A 17,004-nucleotide genomic window follows, 5' to 3' on the forward strand; every position below is an offset into this window, starting at 1 on the left:
AATATCCCAGGACTTCTGGCTCTCCTCTCTGGGGTCCCTGGCCACTCTCTGTGCCAAATGTACTTATGTTGACCATTCTTCCTAAATCATAAAACCAGGACATAGGGCATAGGCACACACACAAAAAAGGAAAAAGATATGACCACGGAACAGAAATCTGAAGGTGTCGGAAGAAATTCATACTCTGCGTTCTGCCCACTGTGTGCGATGCTGTCTCCAGACCCTCCCTCATCCTTTCTCTGCTGTGCTGCCCACCTCTGCCAGGAGATCCTTGGGAAGCTTGCTACCTACTCCTGGCTCTGGGGGCTTCAGGCCAAGGCAGAGGAAGGAAGCTGAGCCTGGCTCTGTGCAAGATGCTGACTTCATCCTCCCCATCAAAGCCAGGAAAAAAACAGCCACACACACCCAGACACACGGACACACACGGGGACACCCACGCGAAAGCCCATGTGTGCCTTTGCCCTTGGCCACATGGAGCTTCCTAGGCATCTGACCACAGCCATATGCTGTGCAGGCACACCCTGACCCAGGAACATCGCATACCTGCGACCGTGGGGATCTGACCTGGTGTGCAGACACCTGAGCTGCCACCCAAGTGGCAGAATCAAATACACATGGGCTCCTTCACGTCCCTTTCACTATCACCTGTGACTTGGCCAAGTTACACCTCAGTAGTGAGGTTTGCCTCAGGATAGAGAGACTCAGTCCTTACTGTGAAGCTGGGGGTACTGGGTTCCCACTTAGCTGGGATATTTCTCCTCTGCAGCAAAGTCTCTTTTTCAGCCCCTTGCCAGAGCAGCACATGGGAAGAGTAAGCCAGGGAAGCACCCAACAGAGTATGTGGGGTGTGTCTATCTCCTTGTCTGCCCTGTCTTCTGGCTATCCGTCTTTTGTCTGCCTGGAACCAGAGACAGCGCCCGTTTCCTCCTGCGCCTTCCTCTCCCCCGCTCTGCTCCTGCTCCCCTGCAGCACTCAGGCACCAGCGCCCCACCCTGCTTTCCACCACTTAACCCTCTACTCAGGTGACCCAGCCTTATGTGTGCCTCCTGCCTCTAGCCCTTTCTTCATCCCCAAACCTTCCTCCTAACCTTCAGGCTTTCCTTCCTCGTCTCCCCTCAACCCCAGCTTCCTCCCCAAGGCTTCTCTGTCCCAGTGTTCACCCAAGCCCTTGCCCTGCCAGTGCCCAAGCCTCACCTGCTCTTTCTCTAGGAACTGGCTGAGGTAGGAGAATGCAAAGGGGCAGTGACTAGAGAGGGGCTGAGCAGAACAGACAGCAGGAGCGGCTCGGGGACGGGATACGCAGAGAAGACAGAAATGGTGGGACTGGGGGGGGCGGGGACTTGGGGTCCTAGAGACAGTCCCAGTTGGAGAAGGAGGTTGTCTCCTGCCTCCTGCCCCCAACTCCTGCTCCCTGCCCTGGACTGCCAAGGGAGAATGGGGGAGGATGAGGGAGCCAGCGCTGGGTGACAGACATGGGGTGCGATCCAAAGATCCAAGCTAGAGCAGTGGCTGGGAAGAGGTGGGAGGGGAGCATGGGGAAGGGAGGGGAAGGGAACTGGCCACGAGGAAGGATATAGGCTGAGAGGAAACCACTGGGGTCAGAGAGGAGGGGCAGCAGGTGGGGGAAAAAGAAATGGCAGGAAGGGTGGGGGATGTCAAAGTTGGGTAAAAATTGGGATGAGAGTAAAAAAATGGGATAGGGAAAGGACATGGGAGGTAAGACCAGGGGTGGGGGTTGAGATGAGGGTATGTGAGACAGTGGTGCCAGGCAGGGAGTGGGGGGGCGGGGGTGAAGGCAGGAGAAGAGGAGGGGTGACATGTGGGAGGGCCTGGGAGGGGTGGGAGGACCTGCCCTATCTCCGCTCCCCTCCCTGACCTCATCCTGGTCCTCCCCTTCTCCTCCCCTGCTCGCTGCAGACTCCCTCCTTCTCGCTGTCGCTACCGAGATCCACAGGCAGTGGTGGCTCAGCCCCTGTTGCAGTGGACAAGTGAGGGAGACTTCCCTGTCCTGCCCTGAGACGCCCCCCTCCTGGGGTTGGGGACAGAGCAGGTGCAGAGGCATTGCAGCTGTCCGGTTGCCCAGGTAAGGAACAGAGCTCTGGGGAGACCCAGAAGGAGAGGCAGGGGATTTCTCACCTGTCCCCACACCCCAGGTGAAGGTGTGGCAGGTGAGCTCTCGGCAGTGCTTCCAGGGCAAGGACTTCTGCTCAGGACAGAGATAGGAGCATTCACTATGGGAGTGAGGGGACAGGGAGTCAGGGAACCAGGCTTCCTGTGAAGGAGTGTCTGGGAGGCAAGGGTGGTATGTGTGTGTTGGGGTGGGTGGTGTACGTCAAGGTTTGGATGGGATGCAGACAACTGAGAGGGGTTGGGAACAAACCGAGGTACTCTGGGAGTCAGATGGTGGAACCAGGATAGAGGTGGTTATTGGTAGGTGAGCTCCTGGGCCCTGGAGGTGCTGGGGCTGGCAAGAAGATAGGGCTGGGCTGAGCTGGTGGCCAGCTGAACCTCAGAAGGAAAGTGCTTTCGGAATCCCAAGTGCTGGGCTGGAGCAGCTGAGGCCAGGCTCTGGGCTCCAGGCTCCGGGCTCCAGGAGGTACCAGAGGGTGCCTCTTTGGACATCCAGATAGAGACTCCCTAGGTGGCAGCGTGAGAGTTGTAGGGAGGGAGGTTGGGGAGATCTCTTCAGGAAATACTGAAATGGGACAGTCAGGATTCTCAGGTCTGGGAAGTGCACAGAGCCTGCAGAGAGGATCCTAAAACTTGTTCTTGGCCAGAGCTCGGCACTCATGACTCACAGTTCAGCAGGGCTGGGATGGCTGAGAGATGCCTCTGGGCGTACAGGGGCTCCTTCTTCACTCTGTGCTCCTTCCAGGCTTCCCCTGCCTCTGTCTGAACCTGAGCTCTCACCCCCGACCCCTCCCACCCCACCCCCCTGCCGCCACCAGTACACGTGACACTCCCCGGGTGGGGCGGGCGGGCCCCTTATCTCGCCTGGAAAGAATTTCATGGCATAGAAACAACTGGAAGTGGAACTGAGAGGAACTACTGGGAAGCAACTCGGAAACACCACAGCTGCTGCCCGGCCCGCCCCTGCTTCCCGCATCTCCAGCCCCTCCTCTTTTCCCTGACCCTGCCTCCAAGTGCCTGCGGATCCAGCACCTCAGTTCCTCCAACTTCCTTCTGCTCACCCTGGCCACTAGGGTGCAGGACCAGAACTTGCCTTCCTGTCTCTCACCGCTCCCCTAACCATTTTTGACTGGGGGCGGGAAATCCTTTCTCTTAATTTTTCCATGCCCAGGCTGATTAGCTCCCCAGAAGAAGGGCCATCTGGATCTCCCAACCTACACTTCCCTGACACCTCCCTCCCACCTGGTTCCAGCCCAGCATCTGGGACCCCCACATTCCCTTGTAAGTCTCACTCCTAGAATTCTTCTACCTTCACCTCTCATTGCCAGATTCAACTGGGGGTGTAGCAGGAGGGTCAGAGGGAGGCATGGGGGTGGGGTCAGAACCCCCATCTCTGGAACGTCTCTTATGGAAGCCAGCCCCTCTCCCCACCCCTTGGGACCTGTACAGTCCCTAATGAGCAAAGTGTCATAGTTGGCTACGATACCAAATACCCAGGAAGCTGAGTCACAGTTTGGGACGATGCCCCCATCCCTGCCAGCCCTCCAACTGTGGGGAGTGTGCCAAGAGGGTGAGGCCATGCCCCCCCCCACACACTTCAGAGACCCACCCCAGACATGGCAGCAGGGGGAATGGTGAAGGGGAGACAGAAGAGACATCCAATTCTTTGCTTGCCCAGTACTGAGAAAAGAGCAGAATTCTTCCAGGAGCTGGAAGAGGGAGCTGAAGGGGCGGGTGGTGGCAACAGGGCAGGGAGAGAGATTGGGAAGGAACCTCTGTGTGTGTGGTCGATGGAGGCGGCTCTGCTCTTCTAGTCCAGTCTCACCAGCTCTCCAGAAAAGCTGGTGAGCTCTCTTCGCTCCTTCCTGCTGCAAAGACCCTCTCCCCTTCCCCACACCGAGGAGGGAAAGCTGAGGAATCCAATTATTTGGGAAGGGGCACTGGACAACTCACAGAGGCCTCCAGGGGTACAGGGAAGTGTGGCGGAGGCCATGTGTCCTCTGCTCCCCACTGGCGAAGGGCCTCCTGTTTGGTTCCTCTCACACCATCCAGGTTCTTTCATTCACACAGCTGCCCTCAGAGCCAACAAGAAATCACCCTTCTTAGGTGCCACCCAATGACTCGGTGTGGAGGAAACCTGAAGGGGAGGTTGTGTGTGCGTGTGTGTGTGCACGGGCACCCCATGTGTGCCTGCAAGGATGCAGGCTTTTGGGGGTGAATTTGTGTGTCTCTGCAGGTATGTTTATTTTGTATTTGTGGATGAACACAGGAATATATTTGTAAGTGTACATGTGTACACATGTTTGTGCAAGCACTCCCATGGTGTGGAGTGATTTGCATGGCCTTAGACTTGAAGTGACAGGATGTGAGGGTAGGCCAGAGCCCACCTCTTACCCAAGGCTGCACTCCAGGCTGCGAGAGGGCCAGGGGCACAGGAAAGGGCAGCTCTCTGCACTCCTGGCCTCTCGGCCTGAGCTTTCTTGGATGGGGAGCCTGTTGGTGTGGAAACACTCTGTCCCTGTGCAGCTCCCCTTCCGTCTCTTGCTGGCTGGTAGCAGAATATGATGGCTGGTAGCCCTGCAAACTCCTTTTTCTCTGATCCAGGAGAAAAGTTTAAAAGTGGAAAGCCAGAAGATGTGTGCGTGTTGGGCAGGGGTGTGTGTGTGTGTCACAGTCACCTCCGCCTACCAGTGACACATCCCCCACTCCTCACCAGCCAGGATTTCCACACCCACCCTGCCCTCCTTTGTCCAGCCTCTGGTCTGGAAGAGCTGGGCACCTTTCAGCATCTCCTCAACTCTTCACCTGAGCTGAATCCTGACCGGCCTCCTCACACTTCTGTTCGCCATAGCCCTCTCTCCTGTCTCATCCTGGGACTCCCCCACCCCCCACTACCTTTCCTCTCACCTCTTGTCTCTCTGTGCTCCCCAATCCCTGCCTCAGTAAACTCCACAAACAAACACAACTGGGTAACCATCATCCAGATCAAGAAACAAGACACTTTTAGCACCATCGCCCCACCACACCCCTGCTAGTCACCACCCCCTCAAGAGTATCACACTTCTGACTGGAGGCACTACAGATTAATGTTGCCTCTCCTCAAACTTCACGGAAATAGAACTATTCAGCATGTCCCTTCCTGTGTCTGGCTTTTGTTCAACCTCATCTTAGTGAGATCCATCACATAACTGCATATAACTATAGTTCATTCCTGCTTTATTTTATTCCACTGTGTGAATAAGCCACAATTTATTTAATCTATTCTACTGATGATGTGAAATGTTTGAGTGGATCGCAGTTTGGGGCTAATTATGAGCAGTACTGCTGTGTTGGGTATATTCCTAGGAGTGGAATTGCAGGATCAGAGGGTTTGCATGTGTTCAGCTTTAGTACACTTAGTAGGTGCCGTCAAACAGTTTTCCAAAGTGCTGGTACCATCTGGTCCTGCCAGGATGTGCCCTGGCCTGGCTTGATTCTGCCTCTGCCCTGGTGGCTGTGTCTAACCAACTTCCAGTCCCAGACACTGTCCGTGGTCCTAGCCCTGACCTTGGTGCTGTCCTTGGTTCCAGCTTTAATGCTAGTCCTGCATTTAAATTGAACTTTTCATTCATTCATATAATCAGTAAATATTTATTGAGCACCAATTATGTGCCAGATGCAAGGATACAGCAGCCAAGAAAAAAAAGTAGGGTGCCATGCCTGCCCGCATGGACTTTATAGTCTAGTGGGCAAGAAAGTAATACTAATCTCACAGTATATTTATTTATATATTTCTTTGGACTTCAAAAAAATTTTTTTTTAATTTTCTTTATATATGGTTACAAATTGTTATAAATGCTACAAGTGAGAATGACATGATGCTGTGATATCAAATGATAGGAGGACCTGGTCAGGAAAACTTCCCTGTGAAAAAAAGGGCAGGCTGCTGGCCGGGCACGGTGGCTCAAGCCTGTAATCCCAGCACTTTGGGAGGCCGAGGCAGGTGGATCACGAGGTCAAGAGATCGAGACCATCCTGGTCAATATGGTGAAACCCCATCTCTACTAAAAATACAAAAATTAGCTGGGCATGGTGGCGCGTGCTTGTAATCCCAGCTACTCAGGAGGCTGAGGCAGGAGAATTGCCTGAACCCAGGAGGCGGAGGTTGCGGTGAGCGGAGATCGCGCCATTGCACTCCACTCCAGCCTGGGTAACAAGAGCGAACGAAACTCCATCTCAAAAAAAAAAAAAAAAAAAAAAAAAAAAAGGGCAAGCTGAGACCTGAGGATGAGAAGGCCAAGAGAGGAGGGCACAGTGTTCCACACGGGCGGACCAGTGTATACAAAGGTCTGGGGTTGGGGATGGGCACAGAGAGTGTGAGGGACTTGAAGGTCAGTGGGGTGTGGGGCTGGAATGGAGAGAGAGAGGGCAATGTTATGGGAAGTGAAGTGAGGCAGGGCCACATGAGAGTAGCTGTCAGTGTTCTAAGAGAATTTGGAAGGGAGACACAGAAGCATTTTGAGGGGAGAGACATCCTGGTTGCCTTTGTAAGACTGTAGAGGGCCAGAGTGGAGGCAGAGGGAAGAGTCAGGGCCTGACACAGTGGCTCACGTCTGTAATCCCAGCACATTGGGAGGCTGGAGTGGGAGGATTGCTTGAGCCCAGGAGTTCAAGGCCAGCCTGGGCAACATAGCAAGATCCTATCTCTTAAAAAAAAATTAAAAATTAGCTGAGCATGATGGCACACACCTGTAGTCCCCAGCTACTCAGGAAGCTGAGGTGGGAGGATTGCTTGAGCACAAGAAGTCAGTGCTACAGTGAGCTATGATCACACCACTGCACTACAGCTTAGGTGACAGAATGAGACCTTGTCTCAAAAAAAAAAAAAAAAAAAAAAAAAAAAAGGCAGCCAGGAGGCAATTGCAATTGTCAGGCAAGAGGTGGATGGAAGCTTGGATTAGAACAAAAGTAAGTGGGAGAGAAGGAAACGAATTAAAGAGATGTTTATGAGAAATGGGTAGATACAAGGAAACATGGTGGCACTGAATGGGCTGTTACACTTCTGGCTTGTAAAGCTGGATGAATGGTGGGGCTCTGAGCTTTGATGGGGAATTCTGGGAGGGGATGGGATACAGGAAGGCGACTGTGAATTCAGTTCTGGCACGGTGAATTTGAGGTGCCCAAGTGGGGATGCTAAGTAGGCAGGTGGATAGATTGCCGTGGAGTGAGAGGAAGATGACTGGGCTGTTTTACAAACTGGTATATAGTTTGGAAATTGAAGTCATGAGTCTGGATGAAGGTACCAGGTGGATGACTAGAGCAGTAGGTCTATTAATTTAGTAGAAATTTGTTGCACTTTACAATCATCTGGGAGCATTTAAAAATTCTGAATAAAATTCAGTTACTCGGTCATTCTAGTCACATCTCAAGTGTTACAGAGCCACGTATCCCACCATATTGGTCAGCGTGGACACAGAATGTCTTAGAAGATGTGGTGAAATGTGTCCGGTGATTTTGAGAGAGGTCAAGCAAGATGAAGACAAATGTCCCTTGGATTTTATGGCACCGAGGTCATTGAGAAACCCTAGAGGGGGCTGTTTGGTTGGTTGGAGGGAGTAGAGAGTGGATTGAGGCATGCATGGGCTACGGGGAAATGGAAACACCAAATACAAATAAATCTTGACAACAGTGGTCATGAAGTAAAGGAGAGAAGTATATGGTGTCTGGAGCGGGTGTGAGATTGGGGAAATGCTTTTTAAGGTTTAATTATTATTACTATTTTTGAAACAGAGTCTCACTCTGTTCCCCAGGCTGGAGTGCAGTAGCATGATCTTGGCTCACTGCAACCTCTGCCTCCCGAGTTCAAGCCATTCTCCTGCCTCAGCCTCCCAAGTAGCTGGGATTACAGGTGCCCACCACCATGCATGGCTGATTTTTTTATATTTTTAGTAGAGACGGGGTTTCACCATGTTGGTCAGGCTGGACTCAAACTCTGGGTCTAAGGATCTGCTCACCTCTGCCTCCCAAAGTGCTGGCATTAAAGGCTTGAGCCACTACACCCAGCCACAGTTTAATTTTTATACAGTAAAATGCAAAAGTTTTAAGTATGCCGTTCAATGAATTTTTGAATATGTATACATTTGCGTAACCACCCAGATAAAGATACAAAATATTTCCAGAAATATGATTCCTTTTGGTCAATAATCCCTGCAAGTAATCCTATCCTGTCTTCTAAAAGCAAAGATGAACTCTGCCTGTTTTTAAACCTCATATAAATGGTGTCATTCAGAGTCATGCAAAAGTTCTTTTTTTTGGCCGGGCGTGGTGGCTCACGCTTGTAATCTCAGCACTTTGGGAGGCTGAGGCGGGCAGATAACATGAGGTCAGAAGTTCAAGACCAGCCTGGCCAACATGGTGAAACCCTGTCTTTATAAAAAAAATTTTTTTTTACAGTTCTCTCTCTCCTTTTTTTTATGTAGCTCAGGAATGGTATATGAGAGTGTTCTCTTTTTGTGTGTGGCATTTTTTCCTCTGCATTATGTATGTGAAATTCACCCATGTTGTTGCATGTAGCAATAGGGTGTTTTTAATTGCTGTATACTATTCCATTGTATGACTCTGGCACAATTTATCCACTCTATGAATGGGCACTTGAGTTGTTTTCAATTTTGGCTAATATAGGAGTAAATCTCATGAACATTATTGTCTATGTCTTTTGGAAGATCTGTGCAGTCATTCCCACTGGATATTTAGTTATAGATATCTGGGTTATAGCCTATGATTTAGCAGATACTACCAAGCAACTTTCAAGTGTTTGCACTAATATATGCTCCCACTTGCAAACGATGAGAATTCCAGTTGTTTTACATTCTCACCAATAACGAGCAACAACAGCCTCTTTGGAGAGCGACAAGCATTCTGGAGGATATTTAGTGGCATCTCATTATGGTTTTAATGTACATTTACCTGATGACTAGAGATTTTGTGCATCTTTTAAATGTTTATTGGAGCTGGGCGCAGTGGCTCACACCTGTAAGCCCAATTACTCTGGAGGCTGAGGCAGGAGGATTGCTTCAGAACAGGAGTTCAAGGCCAGCCTGGGCAACATAGCAAGATCCCATCTCTAAAAATAATTTAAAAATTAGCCAGGCATGGTGATGCCCACCTGTAATTCCAGCTACTCTGGAGGCTAAGGCAGGAGGATCTCTTGAGCCCAGGAGTTTGAGGCTGCAGTGAGCTGTGATTGTGCCACTGTGCTCCAGCCTAGATGACAGAGGTAGAGTTTATCTTAAAATAAAATGAAATAGGCTAAACATGGTGGCTCACGCCTGTAATCCCAATACTTTGGGAGGCCGAGGTTGGTGGATCACTTGAGGTCAGGAGTTTCAGACGAGCCTAGCCAACTTGGTGAAACTCTGTCTCTATTTAAAAAAATAATAATAATAATTAATTTTAAAAATACACAAAAAAATGAGCTGGGCATGGTGGCACATGCCTGTAATCCTGGCTACTCTGGAGGCTGAGGCAGGAGAATTACTTGAGCCTGGGTAAAATAAAGAAAATATTTATTGGCCCTTTGACTATATTCTCTTCTGGCATACCTGTTTAAGTCTTTTGCCAGTTTAAAAAACTAGGTTTCCTCATTGTGGCTTTTTATTTTGTTTTGCTTTGCAGAGTTCTTTTTTCTTTCTTTCTTTTTCTTTCCTTTTTTTTTTTTTTTTTTTTTTTTTTTGAGATGGAGTCTTGCTCTGTAACCAGGGTGGAGTGCAGTGGCACAACCTCAGCTCACTGCAACCTCTGCCTCCTAGGTTCACGTGATTCTCCTGCCTCAGCCTCCTGAGTAGCTGCTGGAACTGCAGGCGTGTGCCACCACGCGCAGCTCATTTTTATATTTTAAGTAGAGACGGGGTTTCACCATGTTGGCCAGGATGGTCTCGATCTCTTGACCTGGTGATTCGCCTGCCTTGGCCTCCCAAAGTGCTGATATTACAGGCATGAGCCACTGCGCCTGGCCTTGGCAGAGTTCTTTATTTTAGATTATAATTCTCTCTCTTTGTGTTTATGTGTATCTCACATTTTCTCCCAGACTACGGCTTGCCTTCTTTTTTTTTTCTTTGTTTTTTTGAGTTGAAGTCTTGCTCTATCACCCAGGCTGGAGTGCAGTGGCACGATCTTGGCTCTCTGCAACCTCTGCCTCCTGGGTTCATGTAATTCTCCTGCCTCAGCCTCCTGAGTAACTGGGATTACAGGTGCCAGCCACCACACCTGGCTAAATTTTATATTTTTAGTAGAGACAGGGTTTCACCATGTTGGTCAGGCTGGTCTTGAACTCTTGATCTCATGAGCTACCCGCCTCAGCCTCCCAAAGTGATGGGATTACAGGTGTGAGCCACTGCTCTCCGCCCCCTTCTTATTCTCTTAATGATGTCATTTGATGACCTGAAATTTTGTTTTGTTTTGTTTGTTTGAAACAGGGTGTCAGCTCTGTTGCCCAGGCTGGAGTGCAGTGGCATGATCACACTCACCACAGCCTTGACCTCCCAGACTCAAGTGATCCTCCCACCTCAGTCCCTGAGTAGCTGGGACTACAGGTGTGCCCCACCATGCCCAGCAAATTCTTTTTGTTTTTTTGTAGAGACAGAATCTCACTGTGTTGCCCAAGCTGGTCTCCAACTCCTGGGCTCAAGCAATCTTCCCACTTAGACCTCCTAAAGTGCTGGGATTACAGGTATGAGCCATTGCACCTGGCCTTTGGTTAGGTTTTGTGTGTGTTTCACTTAAGAAATCTTGCAGCTGGGCACGGTGGCTCAAGCCTATGATCCTAGCACTTTGGGAGGCCAAGCCGGGAGTGGATTGCCTGAGGTCAGGAGTTTGAGATCAGCCTGGCCAACATGGTAAAACCCTGTCTCTACTAAACATACAAGAAAAGGTGGGTGTGGTGGCAGACGCCTATAATCCCAACTACTTGGGAGGCTAAGGCAGGAGAATCACTTGAACCTGGGAGATGGAGGTTGCAGTGAGCCGAGATAACACCACTGCACTCCAGGCTGAGTGACAGAGTGAGACTCTGTCAAAAAAAAAAAAAAAGAAAGAAAGAAAGAAAAGAAAAGAAATGTTGCTTACTCCAAGGTCAGAAATTTTTCTTCTGTAAGATATTGCTATGAAAGGTATTGCTTTACTTTTCATATTTAGGTCCTGGGTTCATCTCAAATTAGTTTCTGTATGTCAGAAATAAGGTGGAGAATGACTGTTTTTTCACATATGGATGTTGGATTGACCCAGCACCAGTATCTAAAAAGACCATCCTTTCTCTTTTTAACTGCAGGGGCACCTTTGTCATGAATGAGGTGACCACATATGTGTGGGCCTGTTTGTGTGACCTAGTCTGTTTCATCTGTCTATCTTTGCACCTTTAAAATAAGTCTTGATATTTGATCATATAAGTCCTGAGGAAAAGGGTTTTTTTGTTTTTTGTTTTGTTTTTTTCAATTGGAGATATTTGAGCAAAGATCTAGTTGAGAGTGAGGAGTTGAATAAAAAAGAGAAGCCAGGATGGTGGCTCATGCCTGTAACCTCAGCTACCTGGGAGGCCGACGTGGGAGGATCGCTTGAGCCCAGGAGTTCAAGTCCAGCCTCAACCAGAAGGTTGAGCAAGATCCTGTCACAATATTAAAAAGAGAAAGTGGCCACATGGTGGCTCATGCCTGTAATCCCAGCACTTTGGGAGACCAAGGCAGGCGGATCACTCGAGGTCAGGAGTTCGAGACCAGCCTGGCCAACATGGTGAAACTTCATCTCTACTAAAAATACAAAAATGAGCCAAGGATGGTGGCAGTTACCTGTAATCCCAGCTACTCGGGAGGCTGAGGCAGAAAAATTACTTGAGCTAGGAGGCAGAAGTTAGGTTGCAACGAGCCAAGATCGCACCACTGCACTCCAGCCTGGGCGACAGAGTGAGACTCTGCCTTAAAAAAAAAAAAAAAAAAAAAAAAAAAAAAAAAAAAAAAAAAAAAAACCCGGGCGCAGTGGCTCAAGCCTGTAATCCCAGCACTTTGGGAGGCTGAGGCGGGTGGATCACAAGGTCGAGAGATCGAGACCATCCTGGTCAACATGGTGAAACCCCGTCTCTACTAAAAAAATACAAAAAACTAGCTGGGCGTGGTGGCGCGTGCCTGTAATCCCAGCTACTCAGGAGGCTGAGGCAGGAGAATTGCCTGAGCCCAGGAGGCGGAGGTTGCGGTGAGCCGAGATCGTGCCATTGCACTCCAGCCTGGGTAACAAGAGCGAAAACTTCGTCTCAGAAAAAAAAAAAAAAAAAAAGTAAGTGAAAGAGGGAAAAGATAATCTACACTTTAAGGTTTCTTAGAAGACAGAAGGAGGTGGGATCCAGATGCTTGGGGAAGGACTGGCCCTAGGTACTCATCCACTAATTCATTCAACATTGATGTGTCGGATAGAACATTTATCCAAAACATTTATGTGCCAGACACAAGTATACAGCAATTCTGGGATAGATGATGTCCTCGTTCTCATGGAGCTCCCATTCTAGTATTGAGAGAAAGGTAATAAACAGGTAAACAGATAACTCAGGCAGCAGTAAGTGCCATGAAGAGCAGGAACAGGATTTGTGATGGAGAATAGTGGAAGACTGCCCTAACTGGGAGTTAAGATTTGAAGATGGAGCCAGCCTTTAAAAGCGGAGTGAAGAGCATCCCAGACAGAGAGAACATACGGTACAAAGGCCCTTGGAGTAGTGAGAGCCTATAGTGCTTGGGGGACAAACAAAAGACCAGTGTAGGGGAACACAGTAGAAAAGGGGGTGAGGAGCAGGATAACCAAATGATATCAGAGAGGTAGAGAACAGACTTGCCCAGGGAGGGTATCCTTTAGGGTTGGGCTCAATGTGAATTTTTACATACGTGTGAGTTGGGTAGATTACTTGCGGATGGTGGGACTGTGGGTATGTGCTAGAGAAGGGGGGATTCATTTTGTCTCCTTCTTTTTGAACCTGCTTTCATATGTGCCCTCTCTCCCTGCAGCCTCCTGAAAGATGCCAGCCCAGCATCCTGTAACCTCCAGCCTGGCTCTCCTGGTGCTGCTGGGCACAGCCAGGGCAGGCCCCTTCTCTTCACGGTCCAATGTGACACTGCCAGCCCCCCGGCCCCCTCCCCAGCCAGGGGGTCGCACAGTGGGGGCAGGAGGGGGAAGTCCCTCTTCTCAGCTTTACGAGCACACAGTGGAAGGAGGGGAGAAGCAGGTGGTATTCACCCACCGCATTAACCTGCCGCCTTCCACTGGCTGTGGCTGTCCCCCAGGCACCGAGCCCCCCGCCCCTGCTTCAGAGGTGCAGGCTCTGAAGGTCCGGCTAGAGATCCTGGAGGAGTTGGTGAAGGGGCTCAAGGAACAATGCACTGGGGGATGTTGTCCTGCTGCTGCCCAGGCTGGCACAGGTGAGCAGGTGATCACAGAAGAGGGTGGAGAGGTGGGTTAGGGTGGGACAGGCACTACTAGCCAATAAAGTTCCTTGGCATGAATTAGAAGGCATTCCTTCCTCACCCTCTGGGGTGTGGATGCAGCATAGAACACAACTTGGAGAGCAGAGCTGGGCTACCTGTCGACCAAACCGTACTCGAGGGCCCTGAGAGGCTGCATACATTACACTATTAGCAACCAGGAACAGACATCTCATTACTCATCTTATGAGATGAGGCTGGCCTGGCTAGGGCCCCTGCACATAGGAGCACTAGGAGAATGTATATAGGCTCAGCGTCTCTCCCAGGAGGGAGACTGAGGCCTGCCTCTCTCTTCTACTCCAGGTCAGACAGATGTGCGGAGCCTCTGCAGTCTGCATGGTGTGTTTGATCTGAGCCGCTGCGCCTGTTCCTGCGAGCCAGGCTGGGGTGGGCCCACTTGCTCTGACCCCACAGATGCTGAGATGCCTCCCTCCTCCCCACCATCAGCCTCCGGGTCCTGCCCAGATGACTGCAATGATCAGGGTCGCTGTGTCCGCGGTCGTTGCGTGTGCTTTCCAGGCTACACTGGTCCCAGCTGCGGCTGGCCGTCCTGTCCCGGGGACTGCCAAGGCCGTGGGCGCTGTGTGCAGGGCGTGTGCGTGTGCCGGGCAGGCTTCTCAGGCCCCGACTGCAGCCATCGCTCCTGCCCTCGGGGCTGCAGCCAGAGGGGACGCTGTGAGGACGGGCGCTGCGTGTGTGACCCCGGCTACACTGGCGAGGACTGCGGCGTGAGGAGCTGCCCTCGCGGTTGCAGCCAGAGGGGGCGCTGCGAGAATGGGCGCTGCGTGTGCAACCCCGGCTACACTGGCGAGGACTGTGGGGTGAGGAGCTGCCCTCGGGGCTGCAGCCAGCGGGGACGCTGTGAGGACGGGCGCTGCGTGTGTGACCCCGGCTACACCGGCGAGGACTGTGGTACGCGGACCTGCCCCTGGGACTGTGGCGAGGGCGGGCGCTGCGTGGACGGCCGCTGCGTGTGCTGGCCCGGGTACGCGGGCGAGGACTGCAGCACGCGGACATGTCCGAGGGACTGCCGGGGCCGCGGGCGCTGCGAGGACGGCGAGTGCATCTGCGACGCGGGCTACAGCGGGGACGATTGCGGCGTGCGCAGCTGCCCTGGCGACTGCAACCAGAGGGGCCGCTGCGAGGACGGCCGCTGCGTGTGCTGGCCGGGGTACACGGGACCTGACTGCGGCTCGCGCGCCTGCCCACGCGACTGTCGGGGTCGCGGGCGCTGCGAGAACGGCGTGTGTGTTTGCAACGCGGGCTACAGCGGCGAGGACTGCGGTGTGCGCAGCTGTCCTGGGGACTGTCGTGGCCGCGGCCGCTGTGAGAGTGGCCGCTGCGTGTGTTGGCCGGGGTACACAGGCCGGGACTGCGGCACGCGCGCCTGTCCTGGCGACTGTCGCGGTCGCGGGCGCTGCGTGGATGGCCGCTGCGTGTGCAACCCGGGCTTCACCGGTGAGGACTGTGGGAGCCGTCGCTGTCCCGGGGACTGCCGTGGGCACGGCCGCTGCGAGGACGGCGTGTGCGTGTGTGACTCAGGCTACTCGGGGGAAGACTGCGGCACGCGCAGCTGCCCCGGGGACTGCCGAGGCCGCGGCCGCTGCCTAGATGGGCGCTGTGAGTGCGAGGACGACTACTCTGGCGAGGACTGCGGTGTGAGGCGGTGCCCGCGCGACTGCAGCCAGCACGGCGTGTGCCAGGACGGTGTGTGCGTCTGCTGGGAAGGCTATGTGGGTGAGGACTGCAGCATCCGCACCTGCCCCTCCAACTGCCACGGAAGGGGCCGCTGTGAGGAGGGGCGCTGCCTGTGCGATCCAGGCTACACCGGCCCCACCTGTGCCACCCGCACGTGCCCAGCTGACTGCCGTGGACGTGGGCGCTGTGTGCAGGGAGTATGCCTATGCCACGTGGGCTATGGCGGTGAGGACTGCGGGCAGGAAGAGCCTCCAGCCAGCGCCTGCCCTGGAGGCTGTGGGCCCCGGGCACTGTGCCGGGCAGGCCAGTGTGTGTGTGTAGAGGGCTTCCGAGGCCCTGACTGTGCCATCCAGACATGCCCAGGGGACTGCCGTGGCCGAGGAGAGTGTCAGGATGGCAGCTGTGTCTGCAAAGAAGGGTATGCCGGTGAAGACTGCGGGGAAGGTGAGCAGCCAGCCTTCCCCAATGTGCTCTGGGACCCCGGTTCTGTGAACAGGAGCCATGGGGAAGACCTGAGCCCTAGGAAGAGTGGAGGGAGAGCATGTCATTCGGAGTAGCCAGTGTCCACCAGGGGCAGCAGAACCACAGGGGTTGCCAGTGGGCAGGACTGGCCTTCAGATCTCTGAGGATCAGGTTGGGGCCCATTTAGTTGCGTTTAGGGAGATTTTGTGCTCCTGAAGAGGGAGGAAAGGTGAAGGAGACCCAAGCTCTGCTCAGCCCTCTGTCAGCTGTTCCTCACTAGCAGAGAGGAGCGGAAGTTGGGATGGGCCTCTTGGATGTCCCTGAGTGAAAGGGGCTGCGGGTGGGGGTGGCTGCCTTGTGCTAACCAGCTTTCCCTACCCCTTTCTCTTGGGCAGAGGTGCCAGCCATTGAAGGCATGAGGATGCATCTCCTGGAGGAGACAACAGTTCGGACAGAGTGGACCCGGGCTCCTGGCCCTGTGGATGCCTATGAAATTCAATTCATGCCCACGGTGAGAGACACGCCAAGCTCCAGGAGGAGACTGAGTGGGCAGGACAGGGTGGGGGGGGCAGGGCTCACCTCCTGCCGGAAGTTCCAGGTAAATCATTGGTTGAATCCAGATGGCTGGGTTCCAGAAGCAGCTATAAAGGCCTTCTTAGCCTGCTTGACACTGGGTGCTGAGGCTTCTGCAGCATCTCTGGCAAGCACTGGTCTCACGCAGTTGGAACACCTGGCAACAGACAGCTCAATACCTCCTGAGGCTGTGCAGTCCATTGTTGGTCATCACTGTTAGTTGTGGTTGTTGTTGCAGAATCCCAGTCTGCCCTCGTTCTAACACCGTCTGTTGGCCCTAGCCGGGCATTCATCAGCAGCTGCAATGCTTTTTGCTTCCCCTGTGACCTACCCCACAGGCCGTCAGGTGGGGATACCAGCCTGGTGTCTTCATTCCTCAGGCAAAACCTCCCAGTTTCTTCACCCCTTTCCCCTAAGTCTTTGTTTTCTGAATCCTTTACCTTCCTGTGCCTCTTGCTTTTTTCACGTTCCCTGGAAATGTGGGGGCAAAGTGGGGCCCACTGGCTTACCCTGGATTTCTCAGCCCTTTCTCAGAGTCAGCGTATATTAACTTGCAGTCACACAAGTGGGCAGCTGTTCTGGTCATATTTGTTTTTTTAAGTAACTTTTCATTGTAAAAGTAATATAGGCCCAGTGCAGAAAATCTAGA

The 17,004-nt window shown here is 52.5% G+C and overlaps 1 protein-coding gene across 5 annotated transcripts in view; it reads left to right on the plus strand.

Moving 5' to 3' along the window:
* The first annotated feature begins 903 nt into the window (after nucleotides 1–903).
* The window catches only part of TNXB (tenascin XB), a 74,441-nt gene continuing 58,340 nt past the window's right edge, over nucleotides 904–17,004 (plus strand). For 2 of the 5 annotated variants that reach the window (XM_074398226.1, XM_074398228.1), the window contains exons 1-5: nucleotides 904–1,221; nucleotides 1,918–2,083; nucleotides 13,149–13,559; nucleotides 13,926–15,764; nucleotides 16,178–16,293. In XM_074398226.1, coding sequence (XP_074254327.1) covers nucleotides 13,160–13,559; nucleotides 13,926–15,764; nucleotides 16,178–16,293 — 2,355 coding nt within the window. In that variant the 5' untranslated portion in view covers nucleotides 904–1,221; nucleotides 1,918–2,083; nucleotides 13,149–13,159. Of the gene's footprint in view, nucleotides 1,222–1,668; nucleotides 1,717–1,917; nucleotides 2,084–13,148; nucleotides 13,560–13,925; nucleotides 15,765–16,177; nucleotides 16,294–17,004 lie in introns of those variants that run through there. The other 3 variants (XM_039465528.2, XM_074398227.1, XM_039465525.2) reach the window with 3 other exon arrangements.

The sequence above is a fragment of the Saimiri boliviensis genome, chromosome 4 (assembly GCF_048565385.1).
Source record: "Saimiri boliviensis isolate mSaiBol1 chromosome 4, mSaiBol1.pri, whole genome shotgun sequence".
NCBI classification, from domain to species: Eukaryota; Metazoa; Chordata; class Mammalia; order Primates; family Cebidae; genus Saimiri; species Saimiri boliviensis.